This window comes from Castor canadensis, chromosome 7 (assembly GCF_047511655.1).
Source record: "Castor canadensis chromosome 7, mCasCan1.hap1v2, whole genome shotgun sequence".
NCBI lineage: Eukaryota > Metazoa > Chordata > Mammalia > Rodentia > Castoridae > Castor > Castor canadensis.
This window is the reverse complement of record NC_133392.1, coordinates 115,935,521-115,954,485: the sequence shown is the minus strand read 5'-3', so window position 1 is coordinate 115,954,485 and position 18,965 is coordinate 115,935,521. Positions and strand designations below refer to the sequence as shown.

At 36.2% G+C, this 18,965-nt stretch overlaps 1 protein-coding gene across 14 annotated transcripts in view; it reads right to left on the bottom strand.

Annotated features, from left to right (window-relative positions):
* The window catches only part of Oma1 (OMA1 zinc metallopeptidase), a 133,519-nt gene that overhangs the window by 85,313 nt on the left and 29,241 nt on the right, over nt 1-18,965 (bottom strand). For 9 of the 14 annotated variants that reach the window (XR_012449895.1, XR_012449896.1, XR_012449897.1 and 6 more), the window contains exons 1-5: nt 17,303-17,448; nt 8,189-8,707; nt 5,582-5,810; nt 2,676-2,849; nt 2,470-2,577 (exon numbers count right to left, since the gene is read on the bottom strand). Coding sequence is in view for 11 of the 14 variants with exons in the window: in XM_074079990.1 (XP_073936091.1) it covers nt 2,470-2,577; nt 2,676-2,849; nt 5,582-5,810; nt 8,189-8,688 (1,011 nt within the window). In the remaining 3 variants the exon portion in view is untranslated. Of the gene's footprint in view, nt 1-2,469; nt 2,578-2,675; nt 2,850-5,581; nt 5,811-8,188; nt 8,708-16,494; nt 17,123-17,302; nt 17,449-18,965 lie in introns of those variants that run through there. The other 5 variants (XM_074079985.1, XM_074079986.1, XM_074079987.1 and 2 more) reach the window with 5 other exon arrangements.

The following is an 18,965-nucleotide window of genomic DNA, read 5'->3' as shown; positions in this document are numbered from 1 at the left end:
TATCCTTTTTCCCATGCTTTTCTTTTTTTTTTTTTTTTTTGGCAGCACTGGGGTTTGAACTCAGAGCCTCACACTTGTTAGGCAAGCACTCTTACCTCTTGAGCTACTCTGCCAGCCTTCTCATCTGTTTTTCCTTTCCCTTACTTACATACTTCCATATGCATTCATGCATTTAACTAACATTTACTGAGCTATTTACTAAGAGTCAGAGACAATGACAGGTTCATCAGACTATTGTTTCCTACATTAACAAGCACAACAATTCTGTGAAACAGGTACAATTATCCCCATTTTATAATGAAACTAACCAAAGTCACATAGCTATTAGTGAAAGGACCAAAAATCAAGCACATCCAGTTTCAGTTTTTAATATAGTCACTATATGTTTTTAAACATCAAACAAATGTGTTTATTATATTTTTGGATAGACTCAGCACTACCTAACATATAAAGTGGTTAAGATAAGAACAATTCAGAGATTTATTAAATAAAAATCTTTTGATCTTTATGACCTAATATATGAAAGTATGACTCATTTGTCCATGAATTTAATTTTACAACTTTGTTATTTCTCACCAGAGAATTGGGTTCTATGAGTTTTTGTATTTATCTAAAAGCAGTAACCAAAAAAGGTTTGACAAACAATAGCTGTTTGGCATTAGTAATGTCTGATACAATTTAATGCATTGAATTGTTCATTGTTCACAATTAAATTTGACTAGTAAATGTTAATGTAATACTGATACTAACAATATACTTATTACTTGAATGTATAAAACATGGCCAAAAACTAAAAACAAAGATTTAGACTATATCCTTTGCCAATATAATCTATCCTCACAAAACACACTTTGTAAGAACTGTTAGTTGTGAAAAACAATTATGGAATTATTTTAACATGAAAGAGTGAAACTCAAAATGATGCAGTCATTATAGAACAGAAAGTCCTTGCTATCAATTATTAAAGAATATAATGGCAATAAGACAGTCTTAGAAAACTAGAAATAAAAAAAACTGCATATTTGCAGAGTAAAGAATACAAAATGCTAAATTTAATCAAAATTGAGACTTCCAAAGAGAAATGTGTGTTGATAATGAAGACACTTTCCATTAAGACTTTTATTTGCATTTTGCATTGCATCTAATTATTGTTCTTGCACTGATAGAAATGACAACACTATGCTAAGTTTGAGGCACTGAACCAGATGCCAGAAATCAAGTGGACTGAATGGTAATGCATTTTAAATGCTAAAATGCCTGAAACATATATATTTTTGTAGGTATGACACCATTACTTGAAAGCTATTAGAGTACATATAATGACACTATTTCAATTCCTTAGATTTATTCTTGTATATATTTAAGAAAAATATTTTTAAATTTTTCCTAGAAATCAGAAAAATAATTACTATACATGCTTCAGAAAAGCACAAGTTTGGCCCAGTTCATCTTATTATTACTCTAAGGAATACACAGAATTTAAGATTTGAGATGACTTTTAGAAGGACTATAAACAATTTGAAGTTAATAATATTTGCATTTCTGATTTAGCACTTTGCAATCCTTTCACTATTTACCTTCATGCTTGCAATTAAAGAAAATATACTTCTAATTATGTGGACAAAAGAGTTATTTATATTTTTAATGAATAACAATTAAAAATGAGTACAACAAATACATGTTATTTCACTGGACTTGCACTAAGTTCAATAAATGTGTAATCAAAGGAGTATAAATCAACCTGATCTCAATAATCTGTAAGAAAAGTGCTGCCAACAAGCAGGTAACTATAGTGAATGGAAAAAACACTGAATTGCATACAGAAGACCTGGCTTAAAGTCCAAGTGCAGGTACTGTGTCTCTTCAGTTGTCTTTATAACATTAGCTTCCTCATATGTGTTGGGACAGTAAATGCACACTTCATGAGGTATTAATGTTATGAACAAGAAGATACATATTAAAGAGCTCATCAAGTTGTAAGATGGCACTGTATCATTACATTAATTACATATAACATATCATTCTAGACACTTTCAGAGATGCTTCAAGCTATCCTCTGAGAATGAATTTTAAAAAAGAAGAAAACTAATCTACCCACTTAAATAGTAATATCACTTTCTAACAGTTTTGTGACTAGAATACAAGTATGTTAATTATCAGGTAAAGTTTAAATTTTAATCTGAAATTAATTAGAGGTTGAGAATAATTACTTTTTAGTTATAGAGACAAGTGGTTAAAAATAGTATTTAAGAGAAATATTAATTGTTCAGCATCAAATACCAACGATCATAAAAATTCTCCAAATTAGCCAATCACATTTTTTCAGGTAATAGTGTAAGATAATTACTAACAACTAAAATTCCATCACTAAAAAAAAAAGAAACTGAAAAGATTCAGTTACTTAAAAGATATAGTTTGCTAACTTCAAAGCAGTATTTCAACAATTACACATTCATTTTAGGTACTTACAGCATGCCCAAGTACTGCATGTGCTATTTCATGGCCCAGAAGGAAGGAAAGTTGATGGGTATCAATTACACTATTTAAAAGCCCAGTGAAAATAAACATGTGTCCATTCTGCATCATAAAGACAATAATGTAAGTGACTAGGAAGCCATAACAAATAAAAGACATCAAATTTAACAATAAAAATGCATAGGAGAACATTCACTTACTGGAAGCACGAAAGCATTTATATCAGGGGAATCAACAACGTGAATAACCCAGGTGATCTCAGAGATCCCGGGGATATCCTTATTGCACTCAATTAGATGATGAGTCACTTCTTTAACAGTCAGGTATCGTGGATCTTTCTCAGCTAACATATCATTTTTAAATTCTTCCAGCCACTAGAAGAGTAAAAGGATTCTTTTATTAAACGAGATGTAGCTCCACAAAATGTTTACATTACCTCATGAAGAGTTATTTAGCTAATTAATATTAAAAAGTTGCATATATTAAACACTTAAGTTTTTGAAATTTGAATTATTCATACAAAAGCAACATGGTTTCTCACAAAGGAATAAATTTAACACTAAGTATGCTGAAATCAAAATTTTATTCTTCTTTTCTATTAACCTATATACAAGTAAAATGCTTACATATTAGCTCTACTTTCCTAAGTATTACAGAAAGCACTACCTAAAGAACTAAAATTTCATATAAAAAAGTAAGATGCAAAAGAAAATTATTTTACAACCCACTAGACAAAAACAAAACTCTGTACTTAATACGAAATTTAACTTAGCTCAAAAAAGACATTTCATTAATTTTAAAGTATTTTATTTACACAGAATGAAAAGAAACTACTGAAATCTCAGAACTAATGGGCATAGTAATTTCTCCATATGACGCTGATTAAGAAAGACTAGCCACTTCAGATATAAAGACTTTTTTCTGATAGTCACAAGAAATTCTTTCAAATATACTGAGAAAATTAAGGATGTTCTAAAAATATTACTTTGATGTCCATAAAATGTAAATTTTTGGGCTGGGGGAGTAAGCTCAAGTTGTAGAGTACCTGCCTAGCAAGCACAAGGCCCTGAGTTCAAACCCCAGTATCAACACCAAAGAGAAAAAAAGAAATTTAGCCAGGCAACAGTGGCTCACATCTATAATTCTACCTACTTTGGAAGCTGAAATCAGGAGGATCGCAGTTCAGGCCAGCCATGGTAAATAGTTCCAAGATCCCCATTGCCAAAATAATTGGAGCAAAATGGATCGGACATGTGGCTACAGTAGAGGACCTGCTTTGCAAGTGTGAAGACCTGAGTTCAAAACCCAGTTCCATCAAAAAGAAAAAAGTGAAATTTCATTCACATATGAATCAATGAAATAAATTAATGAAAATCATTAAAATTGCAGGACTTTATAGAACATGAATTTAAAATCATCTTCATGTCAGTTAACATTTTTATTCATGCTTTTTTTTTTTTTTTGCAGTACTGGGGCTTGAACTCAAGGCCTCACACTTGCTAGTCAGGTGCTCTACCAAACATTTTTAAAGCATAATTCATTAATATAAACTGTCTGAAACAAACAAACAAAAAACTACTAACTGAAGGAGCTAAGATTATTATAAATCTATAAATTTATAATAATTATAAATTTATAAGGTTATTATAAAGCTATAGTGCTTTATAGTATCTCTGTAAGAACATGTGTTTGCATTGTCATAACAAGCAGGTATCACAACTGTAAACAATAAAAAAGAGAACTATATCTATGGTGCATATACACATGCATTTATGTACAGATAAATATGTCTACAATACATGTATTTTTTAAATTTCTTAGCAGTATGAATGGCAAAAGGTGCACTTATAAGACATGGTTTGTCTCAATCTTTCCAGAATATTTTCCTCAAACTTGCCTCCAACTAAACTAAATTCTAAGAAACATTTCAAATCTCTGTATACACTCTACTACAAGAAATTGATCTTAATAACAATTTTATAGTGAGAAGCCATTGCTATTTCATTTTTTTTGTGGTAACTTTCCTTTGATAAACTCTGAAGTTCATCTGGAATAAAAAGATATAAAGACCCAACCATGTTGAAGCTTTCCAGTGAGGCTAAGACATCAACTGAACCAATAGTAACTGAGCACATGCCAGGCACTAGAGACACAATGATGATCTTCATCTTTGTGGAACTCACAAGGGTCAAATCTGTACCTGAGTTATTACACTTTCCAAGGAGTTAAAACTTCTGAATTCCAACTTTTTAGTATGCTTCAGAAAATATATTCAGGCATAGTGGTACATGTCTATAATCCCAGCACTTAGGAAGCTGAGACAGGAAGAATGTGATTTCCAGGTCAGCTTGGGCTACAGAGCAAGTTCCAGGCCAGCTTAGGCTACTGAGTGAAACCCTGTCTCAAAAAAAAAAAAACTGCCAAAATTCAGAACTGATGTTTGGGGGGAAAAAAAAATCTCTTATGCCTGACTTTCAAAGTACAAAAATTCTAACTATAATTCTTCTACAAAAATACCCTAAACATTAATTTGAATGCTATGCTACTCCTTAAGATAAAATGATAAAACAAACAAGGTCCTTGACCCCAGAGTTTAGTCTAACAAGAGAGACAGACCAGCACGTAAATAATTATGCTGGTCTTAACAGTTATTAATATTAATAGTTATTAAGCTACTCTTGTGTAAGTGTTTTAAAGGGAAAGTACAGTAAGAAAAGAATAGAAAAAAGTAGGCAAACCAACCGCAGTATGGCCAGGCACAGGGCACAACTACAAATGAGCTGCATAGTTCAGTCTGAATGAAGGAAACCCTAGTGCCTCATCTAATCACCCTGCCTAACCCAGTATGAACAATCCAGGGAAGGCTCTCCAGAAAAAGTGACAGTCAAGGTGACATGTGCTCAACAGGAGTTATCGGGGTGGATGGAGAAAAAGCAATGCAGGCAGTGGGAATACTCAGTGTGAAAGGTCTGAGGCCTTCTAGAAAAAAGTACTAATTTCATATCAAAGACTAAAATAAAAAGCAATGCATCTTTCACACTTAAGAAACTTTTCTCTTTGAGTGCTACCTTAGGTAATCTAATTTAAAACAATTCTTACTACTTACTACTTCATACTCCAGTTCTGACAGAAGTCTGAAATGCTCTTTTCCCAATAATAGTAGCTTGCTCCTCCCTGTGATGGGGCTTACTTCCAGGTGAGTAAAATAAAACACTACAAATAGCAGTCCAAAACTACTCAAACCAAGGAGTAGCTTCCACTTATTCTTCTTTACACTCTCTTTAAATAGCTCCTTCTTGTTAGGAGGAAGTGCCTGCCACCATTTCCTTATGCCCCTAGAGCAAAGAGAAAAATTCACAGTTCTAATAATCATTTCAGCACATATCACCAAAACTTAAATGCAATACTAGGTTTTATTACATCAAACATTTGAATATTTATATTTCACTGTAAAAATAGGTTTTTTAACTTATAAAATTCTTAGCTAAAGAATAAACTAATTGATTATGTAAAGTTATAGATTAAAAATTCCAATGCTCATCTGAATTTTCCTCTTCAACTACTTTAAGGACAAACATAAAACACTACCACAACCACTAAATATTAACTGACTATTTATCACAAAGTTCTCTTCTAGTCATTATACATATGTCATTTAATTTAAACTTCCTATAACCAAGTTATAGAAAACTGAGATGTAGAACTCAAGCAACTTGTCCAAGGTTGCAGAGATCATAAAAGGAAAACCAGGCAATGAAGGAAACGACATTCCAGAGACTGACCACTTCACCACTTAACAGGGATAGATTGCACAAATAAACATCTGAGGGGTAAAGGTACAATAAATCTATACCTTTAACTACTATTCTTCCCACTGCTCCTCAGACTTCTGGCACAATCTGCCAGTGCTTCTGCAAGGCACAAGGGAAACTACCTCAGCATTGATTTCAGAAGTATATATTGCTCAGAAGCAGAAACTCCACTGTCCTCTCTAGAACATGAGAAAGGAAAGGCACTAAGAAGATGGGAAGCACTGAAAATAAGGAAATGGAGTATTTTATAAATAATATCTGTGGAGGTCCATTTTCTAACAGGCAACAGGTCTCTTAACTGCTTAGCAGAGTTCACAAACATTTTTGACACCAAGGAATGTTTTTAATAATGGGATAAAAATTTTTCCTTGTGAGTTCATTTGTGAAACCTTAATAAAAATTTGGCATACATACAACATTCTCTTCACAAAAATTTATTTTACAAAATAACTTCTTACAGTTATCATAATTTCGTTAAGTAACTACTATTGCCTGGAAGTGTCCCCCAAAGGCTTTTGTGTTAAAGACTTGGTTGCCAATCTTACTAGGAGGTGGTGAAACCTTTAAGAGGTAAAGCCCAGTGGGAGGAAGAGTTAGGACATTGGGGGCATACCCCTGATGGGGATATCGGGACCCCTATCCCATCCCATTTCTCTCTGTAGGCTTCCTAGCCACTGGGAAGTAAACAGGCCTCTTTCCCCACACAATCTCATCATGATATACTGTGCCACCATAGGCCAAGCAACCATGGACTGAAACCTTTGAAAATATTTTATCCAAAATAAAAAATCTTTGTTCCTTTTAAGTTATTAGATCAGGTGTTTTGCCAGTGACTGAAAGCTGACTAACACACTGATACACATGAAATGCCTTTAGACAAAGTGTTTGAACCAGAAGGGCCAAAAATCAAACTATGAAGTATATTTATTTCCTATTTAAAAATTTATATGGCAGTAGTATTTATTTGAAATGTATGCAGAAAAAAAAGTATACAGAACATACTCTAAGAAAAAATTTTAGTTAACTTACAGCAGTAAAACCAACAACAAAAGTAAAACTAATGTACAAGGATAAGAACATATTAGAACTCAGAAAGCTACTAATTATTCCAAGAAACTAGTGTGATGTTGTTACTTAATCTGTGAGACAATGTAGCTACATATTTTCTGAGTGTCAACACCAAATCACAAAGAACACAAAATGTTACAAGACAAGTTCTTGAGTTTTGAGTAAATGTAAATTGGTTTGTTAATACGGAAAAAAGAAGAGGGCTAAAAGGATCTTTGTAGTTAACAAATTTAGGAAAGTTTTATGAAGAGACAAGGATTAGCTTTCTTCTATCTTCATAAAACAAGGGGAAAACAGGGCTTAAAAAAAAACTATTTACCTATAAAAATGATAATTTTTTATAAAGGACTACCAAGAGAAAATAACAATGATATCTTAGAGACAGAATAGAAAAAAAATATTTTTTAGAGTTAACTTGGCTAAGCATGAGCTCTTTTTTATATACATAAGTTCCTCAGTTTCACGATTCACTGCCTGAAATTCCACAGAGACAACATTTGTAAGTACTGTTTTTATACATGAGTTATAACCAATATTTCTGATTCTTTTTATATTTTTTAACTGACTAGACCAGTATGTAATTTTTCAAAGATCACATTTCTGTACCATAATTATTTCAAGATTTTTAAATCACAAATAAAATTGGGGTAGGACTTGCTTTTTGGAAACTTAATTTTGAGCTAAATATGGTGTGGGTGAGGATTAACAAGGTTTTTTTAGAAGTGTAGTTGCATAAACATCACAGTTTAACTTTTAAGTTAGTGTAAGTTGAGACAAAATGTGACTATAAAAATTGGTAAGTTAATCCAAGAGGTTATTTTTTAATATTTTACCTGCCCACGATGATGGCAAGTAGCTTCTGCACTGGTTTCAGAATGATCAACCAGAGGGGGACTGGAGCAGCTTGAACCCGTGGAGAAGTATGGATACTCCTGGCAGCTTTTCCCAGAGAATAGCTCAGAGGACACGAGGCTACATGAGTGGGAATGACTGCAACTTCTTTTATCAGTACCCATCTTCGAAAAGTCTCATTCCACCAAGTACATTTATGAGTATTCATCCAAATTTCCTTACTGTTGGCACGTAAGAGGCAATCTGTTGTTTTATTACTGTAAGTCCTATAGGAATGAAAGTTTTTAGGCAGAAAAGTCACATTACAGTGTTTGACGGATTTAAATCCCTGATACTTAATTACTACATGGAGATTTTGTACTTGATGACAGTCCACTGGAGTTACTGCTAGTAAGTTCCATTTTCTCCGGATGGCCAGTGAATTAAATTGGGAGAGAAAATAATTTCTAGTGGCAAACTGCAGTCCATAGATAAAGCTCATCTTTCTTTTGCTTGATTATCTGGAACACAAAAAATAAACTGTAAGTATCCATAGACAATATTTATTTATCAAACTGGGAATATAGTGCTTATGAAATAGCTATAGGTGTCCTTCCTTTAACACATCTCAGAATAAATTGCTTTGGGTTTCTACTCATCACCCCTATAGCACTACCTTTTGCAATGCAAACCAGAGGCATGCTTTAGAAACTTGAATTTTTTCATTTAATTTTCTTATTTTCAGTTGGGGAAATCTATTTTAACAGAAAATTATTTGGAAAATAAGAAAAAGATAAAAACAGTGAAAGTATCAGTTGGCAGTAACTTGGGGGAAGAAGTATGTAGTAAGAGAGAAAAACCTAACATAAAATGTATCTTTCAAATACAAATGTAGCTTGTGGAGTGGCTCAAGTGGTACAGCACTGCCTATCAAGCATGAGGCCCTGAGTACTGCCAATCAAATACAAATGTATTTTCTTCAAATAAATTCCTGGGACTTGCAATTGGGGTCAAGATATAATAAGAGGGATCAAATTCACCTTCCTACCTACATTAAAAAAAAAAAAAAGCAGAATACATAAAGCAATGGTTTCAACACACTGGCCACTAGGCAGTCTAGGCAGTGAAGGACTGGGAGATGGAAAACAAGTAAGGTGAGCGCTACAACTGCCCAGTTTACTGGCTGGACAGTTTCTAGTTCACAACCCAGACAGAGGAAATGTAGGTGGCACCTATTGGTCTTTCTAAAGTAAAGAGATGAAGCTGAGAGTTTCAGTAGACCAAGAAGCTAGAGCTTACAGGGAAGATGACAAGAGAAGACAGAGCTACAAGAAAACACCTAACATCTGCATAGAAGCTACCTCTGGTATTCAGCTGAGTCCTATTAGGGCTGATGTGTAAGGAAAACCCCTGAAGCTTGGAAAGAAAAATCTGAATGGATTAGAGGATATGCAGGGCTCACAAAGGTCAGGGTATAATGTCTGTACCCTACTGAAGTTGAAAAACTTGTAATTCATGAGCATTGGGTAGAGTACACAGAAGAGTTTGGTCTTAAGTGTTAGAGGAAAATTAGTCCTACACGGGAAGCTGTTCTGACCCCACATAAGATGAAAAGCAATACCCAACAGCTTCTTGGCATTTTGGCTAAGATCAACTATAGTAAAAACAACAAGCAAAAAGATCAAACTGCTTCAGCACTTAACAAGGTACAATTTACAATTAAAAATTACCAGGAATACAAGGGGCAGGAAATGTAATCCATAATGAGAAGTAATATCAATAATAAACAATAAAACAAATGACAGCATTAGTAGAGAAGGATATTCAAGTAGTTATTACAACTATACAGCAGACCGTTGGAACCTGTGGGCACATGGTTTCAAAGAGATCACTGTTAAGAAAAAAACACAAATGCTCAGGATGCACAGAATTCAATACTACAATGTGGATACTTGATTCATTCTTCCCATAACACTACTCAAAAGACATGCTTCCTTTCCACAAACCTAACATTTTAACTTTATCACTTAAATTAAGCACATTAACTTTTACCTTCCTCTGGGGAGACCATTTGCTGTTTTGAGAGGCAGATTTTCACAAAAAGGGCAGGCAAACACTCAGCAGATAACACAATGATTTAGACATAATTGACAAAACCACAAAACTGACTGAGAGCTTCTCCACATTAATGTATATTGAGTAATGCATGTATGGGAATTTAAAATTTTTTTCAAATTTCCTTTTATTGTTTTATTGATTTATTTTGACCATGCTTGGTCATTTAATTTAAATAAATCCATGAATAAGGTGGGCATACTGTATTCCACATTTTTAGAATGTGTTTTAGTTTCCTTTAAGAACTAAAGGAAAATCTGAGCCCATTTTAACAATACATGGAATGTATTTCTTAAAAAGGCCTAAATTTGCCAGGCATGGTGGTGCATGCTTACAATCTCATGACTAAGGAAGCTGAGGCAAGAGGATTGTGAGTTTGAGGCCAGCCTGTCTACACAGTAGGGAGAGCCTATTCCAAAAAAAAATCTAAACAAAAACAAAAGACCTATATTTAACAAATAAATAACAACAAAAAATTTCTAAAGTTAAAAATGTGCCACTCATGAAACTTATAGCAGCTTACACCTTGTAGAAATAAGGGCCTGTGAACTTGAAAACATATCAGACAGGAACAGAATTTTTTAAAATGCACAGAGCATCAATGAGGTCTGGGATAACTCTGAGTAGCCTAATATCCTTGTAGCTGGAATCCTCAAGAAAGGGGAAGGGCAGTAGACAGAAAAAAATTCTTAAAGGAATAATGGTCAAAAATTGCCAAATTTGATGAAAACTATAAACCCACAAGCCCATGAAGTTTAATGAACCACACATAAAAAACACAAAGGAAACAACTCCAAGATGCACCATAACTTCTTAAAACTCATGAAGAAAATGTCAAGTTTGACATCTTAGATAAAATGTATAAATTCCTTTAAAAACACAAAACACTCAAAAACAAATACTCATGACTATAATGCCAGTTACTTAGAAGAAAGGAAAATCACAGTTCAAGACCAGTCCAGGCACAAAAGTTAGTGAGACCCTATTTCAATAAATGAGCCAGGCATGGTGGTATTCAACTGTAAACCTAGCTATGTAGGAGGTGAAGGTAGAAAGTGTGAAACCCTATCAAAAACAAACTAAAGAAGCCAGGTGCTGGTGGTTCATGCCTATAATCCTAGCTACTCAGGAGGCAGAGATCAGAAGGATCAGTTTGAGGCCAGAGAAGGCAAAATGAAAGTGAGACCCCCATCTCAAAAATACACAACACAAAAAAGTGATGGCAGAGTGGCTCAAGTTGTAGAGTACCTGCCTACTAAGCATGAGGCCCAAAGTTCAACCAGTACAGCCAAAAAAAAAAAAAAAAAACCTACAGCAAAAATGGTCTGGGAGTGTGGCTCAAGTGGTAGAGTTCTTGCCTATCAAGTGTGAGGTCCTGAGTTTGAATCTCAATACTGCCAAAAAAAAAAAAAAAAGAACAGGACAACCCTGTAACTATTTCACACTCTACAATTTAATTATGTACAAATTACTGTTTACTAATTATATATCAATCAAACTATTTTTAAAGATAAAATGCAATGTGTAAACTTCACATCTTAGATTGGAAGAAAAAAATCAGCTTTGGAAGACAACTGGGCTAAGCTGGGGAATCTGAACATGGATTGGTTTTAAGTTATTTTAGGTAACGATTATTTTCTTAGATGATGTTGTACGAAGGTAGGTGAAAATCTTATTCTTGATATTGATTGAAGTATATCCTCAAATAACTTACTTTTACATTCTGTTGCAAATACACACACACACAGAACATAAAGCCAATACTGTAAATGTTAACAATCATTATATTTAAGTGATGGTCATATGTAAATCTTTTTTCAATTTTCAGAATATTTTAAAATCTTCATAATAAAAGTTGGGGAGGGCATGTGAAACTAACTCAACTTTGGCTAGTACAATGTTACCTAAAAAGATACTTTGAAGATGCCAGTTTTGATACATAGGATTGTCCAATACATTAGACTACTTGAAAACTACTCAAATGTATTTTCATGTAGGTTATCATCATTAAAGTATAAAGTGAATAAAGGTCATGCTAAGTAAAAATTAACTCAAGTTAACTGTTTTTGAGTTTCGGTAAACTCTAAATTACTAGAGTCCAGCATGATCTGTAATAGTTTGACATTATTAGCAAGATGCTTTCTAGTTTTTTCTGTTTTTGAACCAAGCTTATGCTTTCTAGTTTTTTTTTTCTGTTTTCAAACCAAGCTGAAAAAATGGTGAAATAATTTAAGACTAAAATCATTTCAAAACTAGCAAAATGGGAATATGTTCTGAGAACTGCAGAATGAGGAGACTTTGTCATTGTGCAAGCATCACAGAGTGTACTTACACAAACCTAACTGCATTAACAGATGTATGAGGTTGCTGCTGGCATAACATGGCATATTGCTTTATAGTAAACTGGTTTTTAATAAGCAGGAGTACACTCTAAAGTAACAATAAAAAAATACAGTAAATCCATTAACCTGTAACATTTGTTATCATTATCAAGTGTTATGTACTGTACCTAACTGTATGGGCTATACTTTTATATGACAAAGCAATATAGTTTTATTTACACTAGCATCAAAATAAACAGGTGAATAATGTGCTGTGTCACAACAATATTACAACAGATACAATGTCACCAGGCAAGAAAAATTTTTCAGCCCATTCTAATCTTATGAGACCATACTGTGTATTGGAGAAGCCAGTAACGTTCTTCTTTGACTAAGTGACATGGGAGTTACAAAAACAGCATATAATACAATCCTTGCTATCATGGAGGTTATACTCTTAATTGAGGAGCCAATACTGGATCTAAGTAAGACAACTAGGGGAAAATACAATAAAGTTCCTACGTGCTATGTGCTATATGAATTTTAAAAGGAGGTGGGGAGAATATCCAAAATAGTGGATAGTTAAGGAGAGCAACTATTATTTTTCTGCCACTTTGGTAGATGTAGAAAGAGAATATAGTTAAAACAATTGTTTCAAGCAGAAAAGTGTATTTAAGCTCTTCTACTAGGATCAAGCTGCAAAAATAACACAAAGCCATTTTTTTTTCCTTTACTTCAAATCTGATGATTTACTGTGGTAGGTGTTAAGACACTTGCCCAATCACAGCCTCAACTTAGGGGATAGGCCTAAAGGCCACATGTGTGCCTAGTGATGTCTGCTACTAGTCAGAGTTAGGAGTAGATCTATCACAGAAAAAAATGTATGTAAAACTATATCCAGCATAGGAATATAAGGCTCCTAGAAGTTGGGTCTATAGTTAGCACTATGGCAAAAAACAAAGTAAAAACTGCAAACAAAAAGCTTTGCAAAAGAAGTAGATGTGCAAAAGTGATGAATATATGTGTGGAAAGGAGACAAGTGAGAAAAAAGAGAACGCGAGAGAAGAAATATGAATAAGACCTTCCTTGTTCTAAAGAGATCACTGTACTTTCTGCATTTACTTAAACTTCAGGGGTTTTTACTTTATCTCTAAAATAATTACCTCTCTTGATTGAGTTTCTATATCTTTCAGATAAATGATATTTAAAACTTTTACATGGTATGAAAGTTTCACATAACTTAGATACACTTTGTTAACATTTTAGTATTATAAATGCTGTTCATTGGAACCACTTGAAGTTTCCTTCAATAGTTTACAAATTTCCCAATTTTCAACAGCAAATCACTTCCAAACCACACTGGATTATCTCTACAGTGCCTTTAACATCCAAAAGATCAATGCCTATATTACATCAGTCCAGTCAATTCTACCTTCTTAATATCTCAATCTAGCTCTTCCTGGGCTAGGCTCTGAGGTGTTGATTACTGTATTCTAACCACCTTGCATTATTTCACCCTAAGTCTTCCCCTTCCAGTTCATCCAGCAAACTAGTACCAAAACAATCTTTCCAAATGCAAAGTAAACAAAATCTAGCCCCACAGTTTACATAAAGTCTTACAGTGGACTGGAGGCATGGCTCAAGTGGTAGAGCACCCAAGTACCAACAAAAAAGAAAAAGTTCTCAGCTGGGTATGGTGGGGCACTGGAGAGGCTGGGACAGGAGGATTGAGAATTCCAAGCCATCAGGGACTATAAAGTGAGACCCTGTCTCAAAAAAGCAAAATAGGACCAGAGGTGTTCAAGTGGTAGAGCTCCTGCTTTGCAAGCACAAAGCCCTGACTTCAAACTCCAGTCCTACCAAAAAAACAAAAAACAAAAAAAAAAGTCCTACACTAAATACTATGCATTTATTTGAAAGACAGGGATCTGTGTCACAATGAAGAGATACACAGATTTAAAAATAGCAGCAATAAATGCTACTTGTAAAAACTGTGTGTAGCAGGAGGCAAAGTCAAATGTTTAAAGCAGCACTGCACAACAGAACTTTCTGTAGGGATGGAAATGTTCTCTGTTTGGGCTGTCCAATATGGCAGTCTCTACATGTGCTGCTGAGCTCTTGAAATGTAGCTAGTTTATCTGAGGAACACAACTTTTAGTTAGCTTAATTTTAAATAAATAGCTATACTATATGTGACTGGTGGTTGTCATGTTGGTCAGTGGAGAGTTGTACAGTCAAGGCAGAAGAGTTATCAGCAAAGCTACACTAATGTGAACATAGATTCATACCCATCTAAAGGAGGCGTAACAGCTGGGCACCAGTGGCTCACACCTGTAATCCTAGGTACTCAGGAGGCAGAGATCAGGATTGCAGTACAAAGCCAGCCCAGGCAAACAGTTTGTGAGACCCTATCTCAAGAAAATCCATCACAAAAAAAGGGCTGGTGGAGTGGCTCAAGGTGTAGCCCTGAGTTCAAACCCCAGTACTGCAAAAAAATAAATAAAATAAAGGAGGAGTAACAAGTATAATGAAATTTGAGCCTATTGTTATCAAATGTTTCCAAATTTTCAAGGAAAGACAGATTTTATGTGACATTTATCAATTTTTAAATGTTGGCAACCAACTTAATAAAATTTTTGACCACCTTGATCAAACATTCATATATCTCACTCAGGCTTAAACCTCTGGATGTTACTCATTCTTCATTCAGTATTTTATGAATAGAGTACATACTACATGCCAGACACCACTCTGGGTAGTAGGGATACTGCAGAGAACAAAAACAGACAAAAATGTCTGGCCAATTTATAAAAATAGTAACAGTAAAATGTGCTAATATACACAAAAATGAATTTGAGGGAAGACATACATGCTCCTAATTTATGATTATTTGGGGTGGCAGAATGGTGGTTATGAAGAATTAAGTATTTCCATCTTATATATTTCTGAACACTTTAAATTTTTACAGAATTTATTACTTTTGTAAACCTCAAACCTAGCAACTATTTTTGTAACTCCCATTGATTTGGGTTTTAGGTTTTTTTTCCCTCTTTGAGATACTAGGGATTGAACCCAAGGCCAAGCACTCTGCTATGCCCGGAATCCTTTATTATTTCTGAGATAGGATCTCATGAACTTTACTAGGACTGGCTTCTGACAATGATCCTCCTGCCTTTGTTTAGTGAGTAGCTGGAATTACAAATTTGTACTGCCAAGCCCTGCCTCCCATTGGTTTTCCATAGGCTTCAATAACCTTCCTCACAATGCTGCCTGCTTCTACTACTCCAGACACTTTCCCAACCCTCCTTCCCCCACTTCTAAGTCCCAGGGCCTCTGGTTAAATCACAGCCCTCAGAAAAGAAAGTTTTCCTATGATAGCTATTCATACTGCTTAGCTCTGCTTGTTTGACAAGAAACTGTTCGTCTCTCAGGACATGGGTAAAAATTTTTAAGTATTCTACTGACAGAAGGTTAACATAAGCTCTAAACACTATATGTTTATAATTAAAATTATTTATATCACTGGGAATCAAGTGTCATCAAGAACAGAAATAGTAGCTGATGAACTGTAATCCCCTGCTTATTCTTAAAATAGGGTAAAGAATGGGGGAAGAAATCTATTTATATGTTTTCAATGGGGCAATCACTAGACTCTAGAACACCTAAGAAAGAATTAGGACTGATAAATACATCCTCGTCAAAGAACTGTGGTAGGGCAACAAACATAGCTGGCAGACTTCTAGCATTACTAAATTTAAAGATGTAAGAAAATTAAACAATTTGTATTGCTAGCTTCTTTGAACATTTCAGACCCTTAATTCTTTTTAAGTACCATCTCAGAATGAGCAAGAATAGCACTCAGTGACACTCACAGCTGAAGCCCAGAAGACGGTTTTAACAACTCCTGCCGAAAATGACGATTTCTTCTCTGGTTTCTATGGAAACAACTGTCAGCTTGGCAAAAATAGGACCCGTACTTTAAAATAGTCATTCAAGCAAAGTACACACATGATGGAAGACTTGGTTCCTAAGCTCCCAAATGTCACGCTGCACCCCTCTCCCTGGCTGAGAATGACGGGTATGGAGCCGAGATCCTTTCAGGGAGAGTCACAGGGCCCTGGTGGGAGTCGCTCGGGTTGATCAACTCCCGAATTCCAAAAGAGGGCTCTTCAGCTCCCCGGACTCACATTCCTGGTGCAGGGCTGCAAGGCTGCAGAACGCCGCTGCTCCGTCTTACAGCCAGGCGGCATGTACACAGCACAGAGCGATTTACGCAGACGTCAGTGAAGAAATTACCGAACTCCCTAGAACTGTTTGTTTGGACGGGAAATGTTCTGTTTGTCACTGAAAAACTGAGCCATGCACGGTGTCGCACAGACGAAGGGGTCGCAGGAAGGGAGCCGCTGACGGGGACGGCCAGGCTGCGGGGACCGAGGGACGGAGTGGGAGAGGAGGGACCCGACCCTCCCCCGGAGGAGCGGCCGCCCGGCTCCGCACGGGGACGCAGAGGGCGACACCGAACCTCACGCGCCCCCGCCCCCCGACCCCCCAGACGCTCGCGCCCCCCGACCCCCGCCGCGCCACCCCAGCCGCCGCGGCTTCACGACCCCAGCCCACCCCAACTCTCACACTCCACCCCCTCCCTTCCGCCCAACTCCAAAAAGAGGGCAAAGGCGTCACCGTGAGGACCGACTCAACAGCAAAAGCGGGACGCCTCCGGCGACCTTCGCGCAAGCGCACACCCTCCCCAAAGGCCGACTCGCTCACTTCCTGCCCTTCGGGTGGCCAGTGCGCCCTTTGTTCCGCCCACACCAGGAAGTCGATATCCTCCGCCCAGAGTGGCCCTCTGCGGACTCCCTCCCAGCGAGACGGTGGCACAACCGCGCCCCCGTGTGGTCGGAGGAGGATGACCTCCTACACGCGATGTAAGATGTGAATCATCTCTGGCACAAGATAGTGGGCCCAGTTATGGACGATTTCAGTGATACTGACCTGGGGGAAATGATTCAGTGAAAGGAGAATCCATGTCAGGTGTGATGACTCAGGCAAAAATAAAAAAAGTTATGGACAGAACAGTGTCTGATAAAACAGTGGTGTCAGCTAGTTATTACTACATTGTATTGACAACCTACAAGGCATAATAAGAAACCGAAAGCCATTAGTAAACAGCTAAGGTTGAGTGTGAGTCAGACAGTTTCCTTGGTAGGAAACAAAGAGGTTCTCATCTCCTCAAGTGGTGGAGTGGGAATGCAGAGGAGCAAGCAAAGGATTTGATAGTAAGAGTCACAGAGCCCCAGAGATGAATAAATGCTTAGCCAAAGCTGATGTAGGACCTGGTTGGGAAAATCTGATACTTGAAGCATGGAAAGGAGCATCAGGATGGAATCCTTCAGGATTCTAAGAATCGCCTAGCAGTGAGTTTGTCATATCTCCTTGAGCCTTGTCAAGGTCCCATATCCCAAAGAGTGTCCCCAAATCAATGAATTTTTGTTTAGTCAGGCTTCTCTTCCTGACCATCTTTGTCATGCACCTTTAAAAAAATCAAATTTCTGTAAAACAGGAAAAGGATCCTCACTAGAATCTGACCATGCTGGCACCCTGATCTCAAACTTCCAGCCTCCAGAACTGCAAGAAATAAATGTTTGCTGCTTATAGTACCCAGTCTATGATAATTTGTTATAAGAGCCCAGACTAAGACACAACATGATCAGATCCCTTTCTGGGAATCAAGATATTTATATTGACTTGCTACACTTGAAAATTTGTATTTGTCAATTCTCAAAAGTTATTTGCTAAATCTGGATTCAGAAAACTGACAAGAATAATTTCCTTTGGATAAGCCCTTGGAAAAGATGCTCCATTCTGAGCAAAGCTTACTGAGGTGTGAGGACCTTTTGTGCGCATTTTTTAGCTATATTTGTGTGCATTCTTCACTGACCATTCATTGTAGGTGTTAAGGTTTGAATATGAGTATCCCCCAAAAGACTCATGTGCTAAATGCTTGGTCCCCAGCTGGTGGATCCAATTACTGAAAAGTGATTTTGAGTCAAGAGGGCTCTGACCTGATCAATGGATTGGTACATTGATGGATAGATTCATAATTTGACAGCATTTGGAGGTGGTGGAAACTAGGGTTTGGAGCCTGGTTAGAGGAAGTAGGTCATAGGAGTTTGCTTTTGAAGGGTATATCTTGTTCCTGTCCCCTTCCTGTTACTCTGCTTCCTGGCTGCCATGACATAGGCAGCTTTGGCCCTCATATCCTCTCCTTCGTAACATTTTTCATCTTCTCAGGCCCAAAGCAATGGAGCCAGCTGACCATGGACTAAAACCTCTGAAACTATGA